This window comes from Rhincodon typus, chromosome 1 (genome assembly GCF_021869965.1).
Source record: "Rhincodon typus isolate 14 chromosome 1, sRhiTyp1.1, whole genome shotgun sequence".
Lineage (NCBI taxonomy): Eukaryota > Metazoa > Chordata > Chondrichthyes > Orectolobiformes > Rhincodontidae > Rhincodon > Rhincodon typus.
Genome location: NC_063332.1, coordinates 177572997 through 177595453, shown reverse-complemented (window position 1 = coordinate 177595453; position 22457 = coordinate 177572997). Strand labels below are relative to the sequence as shown.

The following is a 22457-nucleotide window of genomic DNA, read 5'->3' as shown; positions in this document are numbered from 1 at the left end:
GTTGCCTTAATAACAGTGCTATTGAATATCCTTTGACATTGCAGCGAATGTTTATTAATGTAACATATACTGTATTATGTGTCTGCTTTATCCTTAAGGTAAGCATCTGTTTGGAATGCAATAGCAGTAAGTTACGTGGGTTGAAGAGAAAGTGGATTCGCTGTTCAGCGCAGGCTACTGTTCTACACCTGAAGAAATTTATCGCCAAAAAACTCAACCTAGCATCATTTAATGAGGTAAGATTTAAAAATAGAATGAGTAATTTTTTTTGAAAGTACATGCATACTTTACTGATGATTTGGGATGTTATGTATGTGAGTAATTGCAAGGATTAATAAATTGGACTTACCATACTGTATTGCGTGTGTTTATTTCCTCACTTTGATTTGCATGCAGGTTGAATCCTTATTTGCTACAGTATTCAAAGTTTTTATATTTCGTCACACTGTGTCATTGTCTTTGTATGAAGCTGTATGAGGTTAACAGAATTTGTTTTCTTTGATTTCAAATGGGTCATATAAGAACTTAAGTACAGTATTACTGGAAAAAAACATGTATACACTGAGAGGAGAGTGCTGAGTGATTGCTAGATAGATTCTAGTTAGAGGCATTGCCATAGAGAATAGATTAGTTAAATGATGCCTGACAATTAACTGCCAAGCTTTGTTTAAATTTAATCCATGCAGGTTAACTCTGGTCAAGGTGTTAGCCTGAGAAATGAATCAGAATTGTCATCACCTGTTTTGCGGAGTTGGAACCGGTGCAATGTGTATACATGTTTTTTCTGTCTGCTTGTACTAGAAGCTAAATATATTCATTCACGTGTAATATTCATTCACACACTGAGCCTGAATCGCAATCCTAAATAGATTTTTGTATAATTTTTTGCACACACAAAATTATTTAGCAAATGTTGTTTCATCATGGAATCACTTCAAATATTGAGCAGTGTTTTAAGTTTTACAGGCACGCTAGGCATAGTGAGTTCGTTGCCTGTTACAGATATGCAATTTGATAGAATCCACCAGTCTTTTAGATCTCTAGCCTAGCATTCCATTGGCAATGAAACTAATTGCCTTCATTTGTGTGATAGAACATATTTTTGGCTTGATGGTAGCATCCTGTTAATGACCATCACTACCTGTGCCAGTACTGCCTAGTATCAGCAGGAAATGGCCAGTTCACTTGTTGCTTAAGTTTTTAAAATGTCTTGCACTTCCAGAATAATCTGAAGTAGGCCTTCTAATGGAAGGTCACTAAACTCAAAATGTTAACTTTTTTTCTCCACAGAGGCCACGAGACATGCTGATTTTCTCCAGCACTTTGTTTTTGTTTTAGATCTCTGTCATCTACAGGTCTTTGTCTTATTTTGTATTACTCTGAAGTAGACTGGGTGTTTTTCAGAACCTTAGGCGATGGCCTTAGACCCACTTATGAATTTGCAGAATTTATAATGAGACTGGACTAAAAAAGTACTGCCTTAAACCAAGGAGACTGTGCAAAGAGATGGCTGCAGTTTTTAAAACCGTGTTTATTGGAGCACATCATGAGTTTACACAGTGTTAACTTTTTCCTGGAACAGTGAGAGCAAAAGCAGATAGAATAGAGCTAACAGGTTCTGAACCAAGGAGACAACTGCTGGACAACAACATTTTGATTGGCTCCTGACCAGGTAACCATGGCTTGTGTGGAGTCAGTGTAGCAGAAACCTTCTAGCCTGCAAAGAGAAAGCAGCAAAAATCTTTGTGTCTTCCACTCCTATGTAGAAGTACCAGAAAGTCTCCAATAACAGCTGTATGGCTACCATTCACCTTGCTTTGAAAATTCCCTTTTAGACTCTGACGTCTACAGTGCAGAAGGTGACCATTGAATGCATTGTGCCCAAGTAGGTCAACAAAGATCTCATTGCATTATTTCCGTATTCTAACATTCGGCCCATTATGCTGGGGGCTATGGCAATACAAGTGAATATCTAATTAGTTCTCAAATGTTATAAGAGTTTCTGACTTAGCAACTTTTCAGGCAGTGAATTCCAGACTCCTAGCACCATCTGAGAGAAAACATTTCTCCTCAACTCTCCCCTTAGCCTTCTACCTCTTGCCTCATTTTCTGATTGACAAGATGCAAGGAGAGCTGTGTCACAGGGACCATTGCTGGGGCCTCATCTCTTTGTAATTTATATAAATGATTTGGGTGAAGGCACTGAGATATGGTTGCCACATTTGCTGCTGATACAAATCTAGGTGGGAAAGTAAGTTGTGAAGAGGAGACAAGGAAGCCATAAGGATGATAAATAGGTTCAGTAAAGGGGCAAAGATCTGGCAAATGGAGTATAATGTGTGAAATTGTAAAGTTGTACTTTCTGGAGGAAGAATGAAAAATAAAACATATAATCTAAGTAGTGAGAGAATGCAGACCTGAAATTAATTTGGAAAGCAAATAGAATGTGATGAGTTATTGCAAGAAGAATTGAATGCCAAAAATACAGAGGTTACGCTTGACAGAGCAGACTCAGCTGAATAGTCTGCTTCTACTCTTGCATTTTATAGACTGTGATCTTGTGCTTTGGTCATTCAGGACACTGGTGAGACCAAAATGGGGTAAATTGTGTAATGTATTGGTTTCCCTATTTAGGATGTAAATTGGAGGCAGTTGAGAGAAGGTTTACAAGAGTAATACTTGGGTTATCTTTGAGAAAAGGTCGCACAAGCGAGGCTTGTGTCCTTTGAAGTTTCAAAGCAGAAGTGTTCCTGACTGAAATATAGAAAATTCTGAGGGAATTTGACAGGTTGGATGTAGAACAGACATTTCCACTTCTGAAAGAATCTAGAACTAGGGATCCTTATTTAAAAGTAAGGGATCGGCAATCTAAAACAAAGGTAAGGAGAATTTTCTGAGTGTTGTCTTTTTAATTCTCTTCTTCCAAATTAATGGACATGGAATCTTTGACTATTTTGAAGGCACAGGAAGATAGATTCCTGAAAGCAATGGGGTAGAAGATTATCTGGAGTAAGCAGGAATGTGGAGTTGAGGTTAAAATCATAAAAGCTATGATCTTATTGAATAGTGAGGTAGGCATGAAGGTCTGAGTGGCTTACTCCCTGCTCCTCGTTCACTCGTTTGTAACAACTAGATTGAATTAGCTCGTGCTGAAAAAGTCAAAAGTGTCCCCCATTAGATATAATTATGTGATTCGAAAGCATTTGCTGAATAATGGTGTGATTGAAGAATTACACTGGCAATTTCAGATTGTCAGTTGGGCTCTCCTGAACATCTCCCTTCACCTGAGGCTTAATGACCCTCTGGTCTAGTAAGACTATGGTGGCTGTACCTTACCTTAACTTTATAGGTGAAAGCCATTCTCTGGTTAATTTGTCAGGGCAATGCCTTGATTGATCAGTCATCCTGCTGGTTTAAAATTTAAACAAAGCTTGGTATTAACTGTCAATCATCATCTAACTAGTACATTTCCATGACACTATCTCTACCAATCAGAGTCCACCTGCAATCAATCACCACTTTCCTCCCTTACAAGTGTTACTTTCCCTCTATATTGGTATTTCTTGTAAATTGTGCTGATGAGTGCAAGATGAAAAACAAAATGTCTTTTTTCAGCAATTAACTTTTGTTAATTTGCATATCCTAAAAATGTATCGTGCTCCAATCTAGAGAGTCTGTTTCTAAATAGCAAATAACTTCTTGTGAAATGCTTAGCTAGTAACATCCATGCTTTCCTCGAGTTTCAAAACTTTGAAAAGTCTTTTCTATTTACTCATGCCACAACTCAAACGTATTTGGTGCATGTATATTCTATACTATGCTTGCTGTTGATGCTCTTGAAACCTGTAAATTTCTGTTTGCAAGAACGTGCTTTCCTCCAGGACCCGATGGCTTTCTGTTTCTTTGGCCATCTTTCTTTTACTTTGTCTTGCATCTTCTGTATTTTTCCATTTGTGTATGCTCTCAGTCTTATGTTTTCCCTCGTGTTACAATGAAATTTATAAGATTGTTATGTTTTTAGACAGTATCTCCAATTTAATGTCAAATGAAGGGAGCATGTAACCTGTTCTTAAGCTTGACGGACAGCAAACCAGGGTAGTTTGTTAGTTAGAGATTAAACATGACCCAGATTTCTATACTTGGAGTAAAGAGTAATTTGAAAGCAATAACAGAAGTCTGTGTTAGCAGTAGGTGAACTGAGAGTCTACAGAGTCCCCGAAAAGCATTAAGGATGTTGGGTTGTAGACGTTTGGAGAGTTGAGGACAGACGTTTCAGTGCAGGACCAAGGGTGTACTGCACGGTCTTCTTTTAAGGTGAATATCAACGATCCCTTGGTGCTATGTTGAAGAGGAGCAAGGGAAGTCTCCCTGGAGTCCTGGGCAATATGCATCCTTCAGTAACATCACAAAAACTGGTGATTTTCACATGCAATTGTTTCCTACATTTCCTGCTTTATAATTGTGATTATACTGGATAAAAAACTTCATTGATTCTCCATCGCAATGACAGAAAACGGGATATTCGCTGATGATTGTACAGCGATTGTGCAATGATTGAAGTACTGAAGCAGTCTGTGTCCGTAAGACCATAGGATGTAAAAGCAGAATTAGGCCATTCAGCCCATTGTAACTGCTCTGCCATTTGATCATGGCTGATATGTTTCTCAACCCCATTCTCCTGCCTGCTCCCCATAATCCTTGATTCCCTTACTAATGAAGAACCTAACTATCTCTGTTTTAAATACATTCAATGAATTGACCTTCACAGCTTTCTGCAGCAATGAGTTCCACAGATTAACCACTCTGAGGCTGTGCCCTGAGATCCTTGTCATTCTTACTCATGGAAGCATGTTCTCCACATGCACTCTATTCAGGCCTCGGTATTCTGTCAGTTTCAACAAGACCTGGGCAGCTTTCAGAATTAGGCTAATAATTGGCAAAACTAACGTATGTGCCACACAAGCGTGTTGTATCACGCCAGTTTTATATAAATTGAAGCTGGAATCCAATTCTCGTCAGAGGAGGTGGGGTGGTCCTTAATGAATACTTTGCCTAAGTTTTCACCAGTGAGAGGGAACTTGACGTTCGTGAGGACAGTGTGAAACAGGCTGACATGCTCGAACTGGTTGATGTTACGAAGGAGGATGTGCTAGAAATTTTGAAAAACATGAGGATAGATAAGTCCCCTGGGCCAGACGGTATATACATTAGGGACATTTAAGCGACTCTTGGATAGGCACATGGATGATAGTAAAATGTAGGGTATGCAGGGTAGTTTGATCGTAGAGTAGGATAATAGGTTGGCACAACATCGTGGGCCGAAGGGCCTGCACTGTGCTGTACTATGTTTTAAGCATTTAGCAGTGTAACCATCATCCCAAGCCACTTAATTACATTATAATCACTGAATCGCCTTCCCCCCCCACATCCAACAACTATCCACATCCTGGAGGTTGCCACTGACCCAGAATCTGAACCGACAAGCCCTTTTCTTCAAATTCAATCATGAGGTGTCACTGGCTGGGTCAGAATTTATTGCCCATCCCTCGGTGGGCTGTCTTCTTGAACCCTGCAGTCCATGTGCTGTAGGTAGACTCAATGCTGTTAAGGAGAGAGTTCCAGGATTTTGACCCAGCGACACTGAGCAGATGGTGATACATTTCCAAGTGAGAATGGTGAGTGGCTTTGAGGGGAACTTGCAGGGGGTGGTGTTCCAATATATCTGCTACTCTTGTCCTTCTTGATGGAAATTATCATAGATTTGGAAGTTGTCTCAGGAGCCTTGATGATTATCTGCAGTCCATCTTGTGGATGGTATACACTGCTGTTATTGAGCGACGGTGATGGAGGGTATGGGTGCTCGTGGATGTGGTACCAGTCAAGTGAGCTATTTTGTTCTGGATGTTGTCAAGCTCCTTAAGTGTTGTTGGAGCTGCACCCATCTCGGCACATGGGGAGTAATAATAAATAACATAGCTACAAGAGCAGGTCAGAGTCTGGGAATTTTGCAACAAGTGTCTCGCCTCCAGTCTCCTTGATATTTGTACACTATTGTCAAGGCTCAAGTCAGAACTGTGATGGGATATTCTCCAATTATCTGGATGAGTGCTGCTCCAGCAACACTCAAAGAGCTTGTCACCATCCACAAAGCAACCTGCTTGATTGGCACCCATGTACCACCTTCAGCTCCTTCACCACTGCGTAGTGGGAGCAGTGTGTACCAACTACAAGATGCAGTGCAGTAACTCATCCAGGCTCCTTTAGCAGCATCTATAAAATCCATGATTCTGCCACCTAGGACAAATCAGCAGATGCATGGGAACCTCACGATCTGCAAATTGCTCTCCAAGCCACTCACCATCTTGATGTAAATATCACTGTACCTTTACTGTCACTGGGTCAAAATTTTGGAACTTCCTTCTTTGCACAGTTCTGAATGTCCAAATACCCAAGGACTACAGCATTGCAAAAAAAGCAGAACATCTTCACCTTCTCCAGGGCAAATAAGGCTGGGCAAGAAATGCTGGGATAGCCTACAAGGCCCTCATCCCATGACCACATTAAAAGAAGAAGACACTATAAGACACCATATCTGTTGATTGAATTGAAAATTCTTTTTAATTATGGCGCAGTTAAATCCATATTTAAAAACATCTAACTATGTTAGCACCCCTACTGCAGTTTCAAAACAACTCTTTATAAGACGTATAAATTATAAACTATCTAACAAAGGTAAAGCATCCATCCTTGTCCTTCCCTATGTGTCTGGAGTCTTTGCTATGATTGACCCCACCATCCTCCTCAAAAGTTGTTGTCCATCTACGTAGGACTGCACTCACCTCGTTCTGTCTTTAATATAATTGTCACCAGAAAACCTTCAGTGGCTTCCCATCCCACTTCTGCATCATTAATCTTGGTGTCCCTCAAGTGTTCTTTGACTCCCCTTTATTTCTCATCTATAGACGGTCTACTGCAGACAACATCCAAAAGTATAATGACTGCACACAGCTCTCCCGGACCACCACCACCACCATTTGTTTTGACCCCTGAATGTCTATAAATTGTCAGACTGCTTTTCTGAAATGCATTAGTAGAGGAGTAGAATTTCCTCCAGTGTAAAATTCTAAAGGCCATTGGGAAATTATGTTCATAAGGCTGAATTCATTGTCTTTGCGCCCTCTGCCACAGACTATTTCACTTGTCACTGAAACAGCCCTCTCCCTGGTGGGAGATGGAGGATGGTGATGGAGGGTTGCTTTTTGGGCTGGAGGCCATTGACCAGCAGTGTGCTACAAGGCTTGGTGTTGGGTCCACTGTTGTTTGTCATTCATATAAATGATCTAGATGTGAATATAAGAGGTATGGTTAATAAGTTTGCAGATGACACCAAATTGGTCGTGTAGGGGATGGTGAAGGAGTTTATCTAAGAGTACAATGAGATCTTGATCAGATGGGTCAAGGAGTGGCAGATGGAGTTTAACTTAGATAAACGTGAAGTGTTGCATTTTGGAAAGGCAAATCACGGCAGCACTTATACACATAATGGTAGGGTCCTGGGGATTGTTGCTAAATAAAGAGACCTTGAGGTACAGATTCATAGTGCCTTGAAAGTGGAGTTGCAGGTAGACAGGGTAGTGGTACATTTGCCTTTATTGATCAGTGCATCAGATATAGGAGTTGGGAAGTCATGTTGTGGCTGTACAGGACATTGGTTAGGACACTTCTGGAATGCTGTGTTCGTTTCTGGTCTGTCTGCCAGAGGAAGGCTGTTGTGAAATTTGAAAGGGTTCAGAAAAGATTTACAAGGATGTTGCCAGTATTGGAGGGTTTGAGCTATAGGGAGAGGCTGAATAGGTTGGGGCTGTTTTCCCTGGAATGTTGGAGGCTGAGGGCTGATCTTATAGAGGTTTATAAAAGCATGAGGAGTGTGAATAGGGTGAATAGCCAAGGTCTTTTTCCCAGGATAGGGGAGTCCAAAACTAAAGGACATAGGTTTGAGGTGAGAGGGGAAAGATTTGAAAGGAATCTACAGGGCAACATTTTCATGTAGAGGGTGGTATCTGTATGGGAAGAGCTGCCAGAGGAAGTGGTGAAGGCTGGTACAATTGCAACATTTAAAAGGCACCTGGATGGGTACATGGAAAGGAAGGGTTTTGAGAGATCTGGGCCAAATGCTGGCAAATGGAACTAGATTAATTTAGGATATCTGGTCAGCGTGAATGAGTTTAACCGAAGGGCCTGTTTCTGTGCTGTATCACTCTATTTAATTTGTGAAAAACCCTTTTGAAATGGGTACCTTTTTGCTGTACAGTAACTTTTTACATCACTGACTTCTTTCAGTTTTGCTTGTGTAGTTTTACTCAGGACACTACTTTCATCGAACTACTCAATATCATCGTTTCTTTGAGGTGCAGGGTTTGTAGTGTACATTAACATAAGGGCTGAGTTTGATTATAATTCAATTTATTTTCCATTTTGTTGCCAAAGTTGTCCGTATCAGCAATCTCACCCGTGGTGTTTTACCATAGGTTAAAATAAATAAATGGGTAAAGGCACAACATGTGCACTGTAACCACTTGAAGATACCTGCAGTACACTGGGCATTTCCACTGTGCACACAAGTGAACTACGCTAGTGACGTTTGAGTAAATTTATAGTTTAATGAGATCTATAGATGAATTATTCATGACCATATGGATTGGGAACAGTGTTGAGACTGCTCAAACACATTTCACATTGATAAAGTGAATTAAATTAGGCTGAATGATACCAAGATTAGCAAAAGCTGTTGTAGCACAATTTGTCATCCAGCTATGACTCTTGGCTTTCTTTGTTATTCTGTAGCTGGATATTCTATGCAATGAAGAAATACTTGGAAAGGATCACACTTTGAAGTTTGTTGTTGTCACTCGATGGAGATTCAAGGTAAACAACCATGATGTTATCTTTTATTACATGAAATCATAGAATCCCCACAGTGTGGAAACAGACCATTCGACCCAACAAGTCCACACAGACCTTCTGAAGAACATCCCACCCAGACCCATCCCCCTACCCTATCCCTGCATTTCCCGTAGCTAATGCACCTAACCTGCACATCCCTGAACACTATGGGTAATTTAGCATGGCCAATCCATCTAACCTACACATCTTTGGACTGTGGGAGGAAACCGGAGCCCCTGGCGGAAACCCACACAAACCCAGGGAGAACGTGATAGTCACCCAAGACACAGTCACCCAAGGTTGGAATCAAACCCAGATCCTTGGCACTGTGAGGCAGCAGTGCTAACCACTGAGCCACCGTGCTGCCCAATCAATGAGTTGTGCATTTTAAAGATTTTGTGGCAGTTTTTTTCTTGCAAATTCATTGACCCTTCCCCTCCAAAATAACTAAATTGCCATGAATTGTATCATTGCATAACTTAAGGGACTTGCATTGGTGCTGATGAATGTAATATTTGATTATATTTTACATATTCACACATTGCATTATCTTGTGTTATATGGTCATTTGAATCTTTAGCTAGAGGTAACTTTCACATAACAGATGTATTCCATCATGACTCAACCAATTAAAATAATGAGTAGGACTCTCATGGCACTGTGGTAGTGCCTACCTCTAAGCCAGAAGATTTGGGTTCAAGTCCCAGAGGTGTGTCATAACATTTCTGAACATGTTGATTGAAAACAAATTAAAACAATGAGTTGCAGAATCATGCAATTCATAAAAGTCTCAGGATAATTCCTGTTTTGTTCTCATTAATAACCTTAGTTTTAGCAATAGATGGGTAAATACAGGAACTGAAGGGTTGTTTAGAATTTAGGCGATGAGAAATTGACTAATGTTACTATCTTGTGTGCCGGATGGAAATATACATGTGGATTGGAGAATGAGTATAGGGTTAGGATCAGTTAGGGGAGACAGTGGTTTGGTGGTATTCCAGAGACCGAGATAGTGCTATAGCAACATAGACGATAGAAGCAGGGGGGGCCAGTCTGCCCTATAAGCCTGCTCCACCATTCAGTCTGATCATGGCTGACCATTCAATACTTTGTTCTCACTTTATGCCCATACCCCCTGATCCTTTTAGCCCTAAGAACTATATCTGACTCCACCTTGATGTGGAGATGCCGATGTTGGACTGGGATGGATGAGGTCAAAACTCTCACGACACCAGGTTATAGTCCAACAGTTCTGAGGAAGGGTCACCGGACCCGAAACGTTAACTCTGTTTTTTCCGTCATAGATGTTGCCAGACCTGCTGAGCTTTTCCAGCAACTTTGTTTTTGTTCCTGTTGTTATAGTCCAACAGGTTTATTTGATAACACAAATTTTCGGAATCTTGCTCCTTCTTCAGGTGTCGGTGAGAGAAGTGGTATCAGACACAGAATTTATAAACAAAAAATCAAAGAGTCATAGAACTGATGCAAATATGTTGAACAAACTTAAGATGACTTATAAATTTTTGATCAGTTAGAAAGGATTAATATGTACATTCCAGAATTTCTTTCAAGTCACTGCCCCGAGATTTATAAATCCCGACTTTGGAAATAAAACCAGTATGTCTCCAAGTTGATAGACAACCAGATTCTTAAAAATGGCCTCACACCTAAAATGCATTGTCTGCCCTAAGATATCCTCTGGTATACCAATAAAACCTTTAGTTCTGACTTGAAAGAAATTCTGGAATTGGCATATTAATCCTATCTAGGTGGTGAGGGAGCCAAAAAGAGGCAGAAAGCATATCTGGCCTATTCCCTGCTAATCTGTCAGCCACACGTATCTGTCCATGACCGTATTGTAGGAGGGACCACCCACAGTCCTTCTGGAGATGACATCCTCTCTTCACATTGAGGAGACCCTTCTATCGCATTGTGTGGCACTTTCACTTTGCTAAATAGGATAGATTATAAACAGATCTTGCAATTCAACACCATTTCTCCATGATGTACAATGGGACGTCTGCAGTTGCAGAATTGTACCCGAGCACAATTTATAATCTCATGGACTGACATATACCTTATTATACCACTGACATCAATCTTGACAAGGTGAAGAATTTTCCAGGTACGTCCTATGCACACAAACCAGGACAAATCCAACCCAGTCAAATACTGTCCTATCGGTCTACTCTTGTCCATCAGCAAAGTGACGGATGGGATCATTAGCAGTGCTATCAAGCAGCACCTGTTTAGCAATAACTTCATCACTAACGCTCAGTTTGGGTTCTGCCAAGGCAAATTAGCTCCTGATCTTATTACACCTTAGTTCAAACATGAACAAAGGAGCTAAACTCTGGAGGTGAGATGAGAGTGACTGCCTTTGACATCAAGGCTGCATTTGACAGAGAATGGCATCCAGGATTCCTGGCAAAGCTGGAGAATCGGAGAAAACTCTTTAGTGGTTCGAGTCATATCTGGCATAAAGGAAGGAGTTTGTGGGAGTCGGTCAGCCATCTTGATTCCAGAGCAACTTTGCAGGAGTCTCTCAGGTCTTTGGCTCAACCATCTTCAGCTACTTCATCAATGCCCTTCTCTCCATTAGAAGGTCACAGCTGGGGATTTTGGTGATGATTACAAGTGTTCCACAGCAACTACCCCAATGCCCACAAACAAAGCTGCAATAGGACACTACTTAAATGGGCCAGGACACCCTGCAACACCTGCGACTGACGCAGGAAAGAGGAAGAGCACCTATGCAAAATCCTCGCTATAAATGGATATCCCCACAACTTCATCCACAGATGCCTACTAAACAGTCAACAACTGGAGGATACAGTACACCCTAACACACTGGCTACACTGCCATACATCAAGAACATATTGGAACTGACAACAAGACTCCTAAGACCACTAGGAATCATGGTGGCCCACAAGCCCACAGCCACTCTATGACAAACACTTACAAGGATTAAAGACCCCATCCCCACAACATGCAGAACCAACGTGGTTTACAAAATACCATGCAATGACTCCCACAAGCATTACATTGGACAGACAGGAAGGAAACTAGCCATCAGAATACATGAACATCAGCTAGCAGCAAAACGACATGACAAACTCTCCTTAATATCAGTACACTCAGACAATAAAGGCCATCAGTTCAACTGGGACAAGGTAACCATAGTAGCCCAAGCCAAACATAGACATGCACGGGAATTCCTAGAGGCATGGTTCTCCACCTGCAATGCAATCAAAAAACACATAGAATTGGACCCCATATACAAACCCATACAGATCAAAACGGAAATGATACTACTCACCATAACGGACCAAATAGTATAAATTCCAAGCAGAGTAGAATAACATCGCTTCATCAGAGGGTCCACTGATGATGTCACCTAACATGGTGATGAAACGTCTGAACGAGAACAAGCCAGCTTGGTGAGCAAGGCAACAACCTCATCCCCAACCCGAGCTACAGATCTTTGCCGAAACCTTGAATGATTACACAATATTCAGCCATGTTTGTGACTCCTCAGATACTGAAGTTTTCTGTGTCCAAATGCAACGAGATTTTGACAATATTCAGGTTTGGGCTTAAAAGTGGTAAGTGATGTTCGCACAACACAAATGCCAGGCAATGACCATTTTCAACAAGAGAGTATGTATCAATGCCCCTTGACATTCATTTGCATTATCATCACCTAAGTCCCCTACTTTCAACATTCTGGAGGCTACCACTGATCAGAAACTGTACTGAGCTAGCTATATAAATACAGTTGCTACAAGGACAGGTCAGAACCCTCTGCTTGCTTTGGTGAGTGCAGCCTGAACAACACTGAAGAATCTTGTCACCATCCAGGACAAAGCACTTAAATGGCAACATATCCACAAACGCTCAGTTCTTCTACCACGAAAGCACACTACCAGCAGTGTGTACCTCTACAAGATGCACTGTAGAAACTCACCAAAGTTCTTTCAATTGCACCTTCCAAACCTGTGACCTTTACAACCTAGGAAGATGAGTAGCAGATACTTCGGGAGCATGACCACCTGCAAATTCCCCTCCATCCTGATTGGGAGCTATACTACTGTCTCACCTGTTCCCTACGTAACTGAAGCATAGCAAGTTATTAGTATTAGTAGAGGTGGCTGACACTTTCAGGTGTCAGTGGCTATGATTCAAAGACTTGAAAGATATGTGAAGTGGCTTGAGAGTTGGGAATGGTGTCTGATCATAATTCCATCTGACTGAAGTGGTGGCTCATTTTTAGTTTAATACTTGGGTCTGGCTCACTGACGTAAAAGTTTGGACTAGAAAATGTTGGCAATAATTAGTGAAAAATCTTTCTGAATTTATTTAATATGTTTTTCTAACTGGTGACCTATGCTGTATTTATAATGCTGTATGTTCCTCTCTGTTTTTTTTGAAGAAATCGCCCCTCCTGCTACATTACAGGCCAAAAATGGACCTGCTATGACATAAAGTTTTATCGTCAGCTGAACTTCATAAGGTGCAAATTTTGCAGAGACTATCATCCAGCACTCAGCCAGTGCATCACTGGATCTAGCATGTGGCAAACACCAGCAAACACACACCAGATCAGAGGTATTGCTCAACTGGAACTGACCCAACAAAAGCCTGCTTCTGTGCTCTCTACTACATAGTGTTGGAATTGCTGAAGTTGAAGTAGGTTTACAGTCATAATATATTACAAAAAGGATCAAATGAAATTGCACCAAGACACTTTTTATACCTGGTTTATAAAGAAAAAAAACACAGTGACATGAATTTGATGTGTTAGAAGGCTTTGTTGCGGGCACAAGAAATCTTTTATCGTTTACATTTTGAGTATTGCTTTAGCAATTCTGTGAACCTACTTGTGATTTTAAATTGTTTTAATGATGCAGTTTATTAAGCTGTGGGTCGCTTTGGCTTTCTTATTTAAAGAGCCTTTCAGACAGTTCATATTGGTTCAGCTCAGCAATTCGAAATTGAAATTCTGAATTTTAAAAAAATTGTCTGTGAAACTGCTCTGTTCACTGTATTGGCAGAATCATTAACCCATGAGTTAATGACTTCATAAAATAGTGAGTAAAGTGATTTCTTTTGACTGTCAATACATCACATAGTGGAATTTTAACATGTTAAATTGTAGATTTAAGAAAAAAAAATGTTTTTACACTATCAATTGCAAACCAAAGTGAACTTCATGAGGATTCAGTTCTGATTTCAATATGTCAGCCTGAGCACTGATGGTCAGGACATGTGGACCATGCACTGACATCAGGTTCCACTTCGTTGGAATTAAGCATCATAGCAGTATAATGCAGTACTCACATGGACTGTCTGCTGGTTTTGAAAACGGAGATTTTGTAGCATTGGGCATTAACTCTGCCTAGTCATGTACACTCCCACCTTTATTAGAATTTGACCAGGCCCCTGTGCAAATGTTTATCATCATTGGATTGTAGCATTGCCTGAATCAGGCAAGTTCCCTTTGATGTTTAAACTTTGTACCTTCAATGAGCTATAACTATTGCTGTAGAAATGTCAACTTTCCTGTTCAGATTATTTAAAACACTTTCCTAACAAGGTCTTTCTGTGGAATTTTTAGTTGCATTTCTGTTTAGTGTAATAATGTTTTGTAAGATTTGTTTTGCTTTTATTGTCAGCAGTAAGCATGAGCCCTCCATTGGAATGTTCTCGAATTTCAGGTGTATTAAAAGGATATTCTCAGGAGAGGTGATATATGTTTGTATCACAAATCATAGTTAAAATCATCAAAATCATTTTGAATGATTCCAAGGACTGTGTTCAATTTCATCTTTATTTTAAAAACATTGGACCAATTCTTGTCGCGAACACTATTCATAGCCCAAACTATAAAAAGTCCAATTTGAAGTAGGGAAAATTATGGTCTGCTAGTGTGGAAGAGAATTTATGGTTAGATTATTGAGGATTGATACTTTTCTCACTTTGTTCAGGGCAGTTTCTGAAGGATTGCGTATTTATTTTAATTATATCTTTCAGTTTATGGTACTGGTGTCTGATTCTCTTACACTATGTATACAGATTTCGAAAGTAGACAGTCCACCTTTTAAAAAGCGGAACAGCATTAAACAGAGTTATGCATTAATACCAACGCAGCATTATGCTTGTACAGTGTCTTTGTAAATATTTTAATGTGTTTTACTAACTGCAAAACTGTTGGTATGAAATGCCCAACAATTGCAATGTGCTGTACAGTGACTCGCATAATACTATTTTTGGCAATGATAAGATATGTTTTTAGATTAGGTAAAAAGGATCTTTGCAGAATTGGAATTCTATGATTTTTTTTTATGATGGATTAAATGAAATGTATTTCAAAGTTGTATCCCAGTTTAATTTTCAGTATGTCAAAATTGAGAGGGATATCAAGATTTGATTATATGATTTGAAGTAAAAATATTCTTTTGTTACCCTCCTACATAATCAGGACAGCTCAAGAAACTTGCTCTACAAAATTCAATGCCTCTTTATGATCATTCAGGGCTAGTGCTGGCTGTGACTGATTTTTTTTCATTGTAGAATTAAAACTGTTGTGCTGCCAGTTTTAGTGCACTTTTCATTATCTGCTGTGGTGCTAATATCTTGTGATGGTGTAACACTCTTAAACAATTTCTTAACTGTTACTTGCATTTGATCAATTTTCTTGTCCTGAAATTAATACAAACCAAGTTATTACAAACCTGTTCTGTAACATTATCTTTCCCTTCCCATTTTTAACCTTTCTCATAGTTTCTCTTTCATGCACTCCTTATTTGGTAAAAATTCATGTTTAGAGACTCGCCCTTGAGAGAGTTGATTGATCTGGAATTCAGCACTGAGTTCACAATCTGCCTATTTCTGTTTCAATCATGCAAAGTAGGATAATAAATAGTGCCTTTACATTTTAATGCCCACAGTTAGCCTTTCGTTATGAATTTCCTCAGTCTACCACCTGGCTTTATAGTTTAAAATAAAACTTCAGCTGACTGCTGGGAAGCTTTACAAAAATGTTAATCAGAGAGGGAAAACACTAATAGAATAAATGACCTTTCCTCTTTGCATGTTTTGATTTTACTCCTAGTCCATTTATCACCTGGGGAATTTTCATAAACAGTCTACATTCATTCAGTCTGGAACTTCTGTGAAAAAATCTTTTTGTGAAACTACTTGTGAAAAGCCAGTGAGTTTTGATGAGGTTTGATAGATTTACTAAAGGTTGAATTTTTTAATAACCAAGAATCAAGAGTCTCAGATATAATGAGCTGGTTGCCCAACTCTTCCATCTGCTCCAGTATTTCACCTTGCAGGCTTAACGTCTTATGATTCCTTGTATTTCAGTTTCAGATGTATTTACATTTCTTTTTTTCCCACTTCCGCTCTGAGATGAATACATTGTTAATTGTATCAACGCAAAGTTAAACTAAAAGGCTTTTCCACGGATAAATATTTTCTGGAAATAGTAGTTATGAGCTCAGCTACTATTCAAACCAACTCAGTGGCTTGTTCAGTCATCTTGGTGAATATTGAAGCAAATACAAATATTTTTTAGAAGAGACCATGAAATGATGGTGTGAACCCTTCCCCATAAGTTATCATATTGGTTGCATTCCATTTCACAATTTGCAGGGAATGATTTGAACCTCTTCATGTACATCCTATTGTTAGTTCAGTTCTGTAAACACAACATTACCTGAACTGAAACAGATATAAATCCTCTTCGAGATATCTTTCCTTCAGATACATAATGTGGAATCTTGATGTGATTTGTTGCGAGCGTTTAAGATCATGATTCTTTATGCTAATTGCTATGCTTGTTATTTTCTGTGTTGACCATTAAAAATTTATGACCGTGTGTCATATGGAGCTTAGAACAGAGGCCAATGGTGCCATGTTGGAAATGTCTAGTTCACTTTCTGAACGTTGATTAAATATGGCACTTGAGCTTTGTCCACTTGGTGTGTTCTGAATGGAGAAAGGCTTGAGCCAACCCTAAACTGAAAGATTTAGAGAATTTGAATGTGTTAAAACGTAGCACCTTGTTACTTGTTACTTGTGCATCGAGGGGGTTGAATGGCCTACCTTGGTGCACATTTGTGGTTTATGTTATTACATTGACTTACATCCTTTGTTTTAACGTTCAAAATAGCTTAATTGCATGGAAAATTACAGGTGGACGTGTATATTTAGTTAACCCTTGAGTTGGCTTTGAGTGATGTTGCACCTGTGGAACAATATGGGTAAAAGAAATGAGTGCCTTTAACAAATTCTGGTCTACCTTTGACTTCAGTTCAATTATTGATCCTGTTACATAATCTAAGCTAACTAGTCAGTGGTTAATTCTGACTATTGTGTCATGATGCCATAAATTGTGCATTTGTACAAATTGGTGCCAGTTTGGGTGAGATTTTTCTAACATTACCTATTTGACTCTTGACCTTTGTAAAATATATCACTTCAAAGCATTTTAAGTAAGAAAGCCAAAGCATAATGAAGATAAAACAGCTATGGAATTGTTTGGTGAAGCAGCCTAAAGCTACAGTCCTTAATGCTGTGAAGGTAGGTATTGAATTTGGATTATGTGCTATCAATGATTATGGATGAGTAAACAGTTTAAATCTGTCTTAATTATTTGGGGATGGGATACTTCTAATTCTGCAATATTTTCAGCGACAAATTTTGAAGTGAAAGTACCAGTATACAATGTGACATTCAAGGAAGGCTGAATTGAACTGTTTGCTCATTCTAGTTATATGTTTACCTATTGCATTGTTTTTGATACGAGTAGCATAATGTCGCTGTTTGTGTGGGTTTCAGCTTCTGTGTGGTATCAGAAATGCATTATTTATCCAGCCTTTCTTTCATACCTGAATCAACACTTGTTTATTGGGCAATGGAGCCTTCAAAGATGATATTGTAAGTAGTCTTTTTTTTAGAAAAGAGGGGGGGCACAGAATTATATATAATTTTATTTTCTATTAAGCTTTGCATCTATGACCTGATTCCTTGTCATAGTAACACAGAGCAAGTTAAATTACATAAGCTTTGCTGTAAATTGGCTACCAATTTAATCTGAATTATTAGGTACATTTACTAGCACACTGATACAATGAGATATTTCTTTGTAATTAGTCACAATATTAACTGCAGTGGTGTAGACTGCGAATGGAATCAAATTGCAATGATTTTTTAAAAAATTGTTTGAATTTTATTCTTTACATCTTTGCAACGTGGTCAGTTACATGTAGGTTTCTCACCCATTAGTCACCTCATCATTCTTTTCAATCCATTTCTATTACAGCAGATGTAGTAACATTATTGATTCTTTACAACAGTTGAGTATGGAAGCTATATATGAACTGTTCACTATACAGATTTTCTTACAGATTATTGATAATCAAAATGGCTGTCTCCTGTAGTATCTGATTCTTTCATTCCAGTTGGGCGAATCTAGCTGTCTGATTCCAAAAGTCTTAGCATTCAAAAAAGGAAATATAATAATCATTATATTTCTACTCAGCTTTAAATCAGATATTCAAAGTTTGTATGTGATGTATAAATGCAGTACCTATAGACAAACCAGTCCTGTTAATATTAGCCTGGTGTTGCAGCGTACCTAAGAACCAACTGGTTTTTTGTGTGTTTGATTTGTTTTTGACAAAGCTTGAAAAAAATGATTGATATATGTTACCACTTTGGGTCTTGGTGCTTAAGTGTTGACTAATTAACATACAGTGTGGGACTGTTGACACAGTGTATTCAGGTATAGGAACATATTATTTGTAGGACATCATTTGCAGATACCTCATCAGTGTACTCCATGTGGAGTATATTTTGGAGTTTTCATTTTGCATCCTCTATCTATATCTCTGTTTTGATCATGGGACAGGATGGAAATACTGTAGATACTTAAGGTGGCTCATGAAGAGTACAAAGTTCCAGCATTAACCATAACGGCTAAATTAGCCTGCTTATGTGCTGTAAGTTCTGTATAACATATTCCAGACAAAAAGACAGGCGCTTTATAGCTGACACTAGGTGACATATGTCAACAGTATCATTTTGCCCGGCAGAAATAGGAAAGCTCCAAATGGATAATTACTATATAAACCCAAATCTCTTGTAATATAAACCATATAATTTAATTTGAGTGAACATACCAGCCGAGTCCCACCATAAGCCTGGCAGGCAAAACTATTCTGTCTGATCATTGACAGAAAGAGAGAACTTAGAGCACATCAGGAAACTGACTGTCCGTCCAACAGTCAGCAAGAGTCCATTCTTGAAGCACCTGAGTACACATCTCTCTTTGCAAGAAAGCTTACCAAGATAATTGGTAATTAACTGGAGTCATAATTGTTGTGGAAGAATGCAGTTTCACATTCCAATCAAGATGACTGTTGCATTAACTGGTTCACTATCCCTACACCTTGATGGTTTATTGCACTTGTTCGGTTGTAAAACAGTTATAAATTTATGCAATGTTTGTGTAGGTACATAAAGCATGGTTTCATGTTGATGTGATGCATATTTAAAAAACAATACAGAACAGGGCTAACAGACAATGCAGGGATCTGTTTCTGCTAAGTTTAACTATTGCTTTCTACATTTTTTTGGGGGTAGGATTAAATATATTAATAGGTTCAAAGGGAATTCAAGAGCTTTAGCAAGCTTTCAATATATTTTAATTTGTATCACTTGGAAATTCAGACAATTCACAATATAGTTGACATTAAACATGAAGTCACCATCCTTTAATCAAAGTTAAAAATGTTTCATAGTTATCAAAATGCTCAAATACTTGCAGACTTATGTGGGTATTGTACCTGTAAACTGTCTTATCTCTCCTTCCAGCGTTTTGGCTATGCTAGTCTAAAGGCACTTCATTTACCTGCACGCTCTCATTCTGACACTGACAAAGAGACAGTTAGCATTACGGTACTGTGAACTATTCTACCAGCCTACTGATGATGCCCCAACATTTGGAATAAGTGAATAGTTACAGCAATATTTTTACATGTTGATGTTATGACTAGTGCTTAAAGTTAGTGCACAGATCTGATACTCATCTGCATATTAGAGAGCTTTTCTTTTGACTTCTGCAGAGGTAAGTTGGAGTTTGTTAACAATTTTGTTTAAAATCTTGTGATTTAATGCAAGTTGCTGGTGCTAACTAACTGTTGGATTGTGTTTTAGGTTTGTTTGTACTTTAGTCTTGTATTGTGATAGCATAAAGACTTAATTTTCCAGATGAAATTGGGAACCAAATTTGAGTTGTCATATAGGGCACACTGAGCATTTTAAGATCTCAATGATGCCCAATTGTCATTTCAGTTGTCGTTTACAACAGTATATTAAGCGGAGTGGCATGGATGCTTTGCCAGATACCTCTTGAATCAAGTCTCACCAGGATTCACCATTGAATTAGTAGAAATAGAATGTACACTATACTTCTAGCAGTTCAGCAACTTCTGGTTCAACCACTTTGCACATTGCCCATGATGTGTGCCAGCTCTGCTGATGCAATTACTTCATCAGCATAAGAACAGAAATTAATATCAATGATTTCTTAAAAATACTGGATCACTTAGCTGTACACAACCATTGTACATTTCTAATTTTGAGAAAAGATCCTGTTAAAGTTTTGATATTAGTGCAGAAGCATTAGTGCAATGCCTCTAGGTGAATGCTAACAGGCACTCGGAGTCACCTCTTTAATATCTGATCACTGTACTTCTCTGTATTTCCTTACAGTACCAGGTTAATTTGTATGTAACCTTTCAGTTTGCTGCCTCATTTGTATTTTTTTAAAATCTGGTTACCATTGCAGGAGAACTGTACTTTTTGAGAACAATATTGAAATGTTCCTGCATTCAGCCTTTAAAGAAAAATCACAGCAGCATTCCTCAGATTTTGTGTCTCACAGATTCGACAAAATAAAGACTTGGCAGAAAACTGGAAGGAGCTAGTTTACGTGAACAGTTTTGTTGTAACTGATTGTGGCTGTGGTGGGCTATGTGGCTAATTGGAGCTCGCACAAGAGTATGAAAACAGACTATCACAACAAAATTATTCACATCCAATCAACCACCTTTCTAATTGATATGAAAAATAATTTATTAACAACTAAGGTGTTCTGAGAATGACACAACATGAATGAATCAGTATTACTGTAGGAAATGAGGCAATGTCCCTGCTACCAACTCAGTAATCAACAGAGTGAGCATTGCAGTCACATGGTTTCTCAGTATTTTCTATTATGTAGGAAATTCAGATCAACAAATGTGATAATATTGAGGTCTGCATTAACTCAATTTTCTTGATATAATTTTGTTACCTATAGTATGACAAATGGAAAAACATCACCTTAAGTGAACGCTAGTTACAAGGTAAAGAAAATCACTCAGGTTTACGCCAGAGATCATGTGAACAAGTACCTCACTATTTCAGCAAATGACACCACCCAGTTTATAATAAACTGTTGTGATGAACTTCAACTTTGTACTAATCTGCTACTTAAAATGTCTCCTGTATTGAGAATGTTTTGTAACGCTTCATGTAAATTAAACCACTTTTTAGCCCTTACAATGTGCATATTTCTTTTGTTCTGTCAATTAAAATAAATTATATTTGTGAGTGTTTCGCTTGTCACCTTACTTATTTTAGATGGATGGTTTGTAATCAGTTACTGCTAGAGAATTAATTCATTTTTAACGTTAAAAAAATTGAGGCAAAACAAAGACTTGCTTTCACAAAATGCAAAAATAACCTATTCCCCTTTCTCATTGTTCTAAGTTATTTACAAGCTTCTGCTAGAATTGCCTTTGTTTTACTTCTTTGCCTTTTCCTCCTCTGTTTATGATCTCTCACATAAACTGTCAGGATCAATTCATGTTCTGTATTTGTTTTTGAGAATCTTTGAGGAATGCTGTAGAATAAAACACTTGCTATTGTGGCTACCAATTTTGTTTTGCACTCAGGCTACGCACAGATATCCTGCTCCAAACATGTAGCTTGACTCTAGCACCTGCTTCACCAGTGCAATATTTCTGTCATTTCTGACCAGCCATCCGTAATCATTGCCGTATCTAGTGAATTGGTTGATACATAATCCTTGTTTGGTTTTTGTCAAAACACAGACAATTTCACTCCCGAAACCTTTTCCCTCTGATGCTATTGAGATTGAAGAAGTATGAATTGTCTGCTATCTTTCTTTGTAAAAACAAAATCTGTTAAATATCTTAGACCAAGATTAAAGTTATTACAGTAGAACTGATGCAAAGAAAATTTGTTCCTAACCCCCAACTACTTAGGGAAGCTGACAGCCTAGTGGTATTACTACTGAACTGTTAATTCAGAAACCTAGGTATTGTTCTGGGGACATAGGTTCAAATCTTGCCATGGTAGATGGTGGAATTTGAATTTCAATAAACATCTAGAATTAAGAGTCTAATGATGAAACCATTGTTGGTTGTTGGAAAAA

At 38.6% G+C, this 22457-nt stretch overlaps 1 protein-coding gene across 1 annotated transcript in view; it reads left to right on the top strand.

The window, feature by feature from the left end:
* Positions 1-21610, top strand: part of LOC109922553 (polycomb group RING finger protein 3) — a 143046-nt gene extending 121436 nt beyond the window's left edge. The window contains exons 4-6 of the mRNA XM_048613667.1: positions 99-236; positions 8845-8925; positions 13377-21610. Of these exons, the coding sequence (XP_048469624.1) occupies positions 99-236; positions 8845-8925; positions 13377-13424 (267 nt within the window). The 3' untranslated portion in view covers positions 13425-21610. The remainder of the gene's footprint in view (positions 1-98; positions 237-8844; positions 8926-13376) is intronic.
* Positions 21611-22457: the final 847 nt, after the last annotated feature.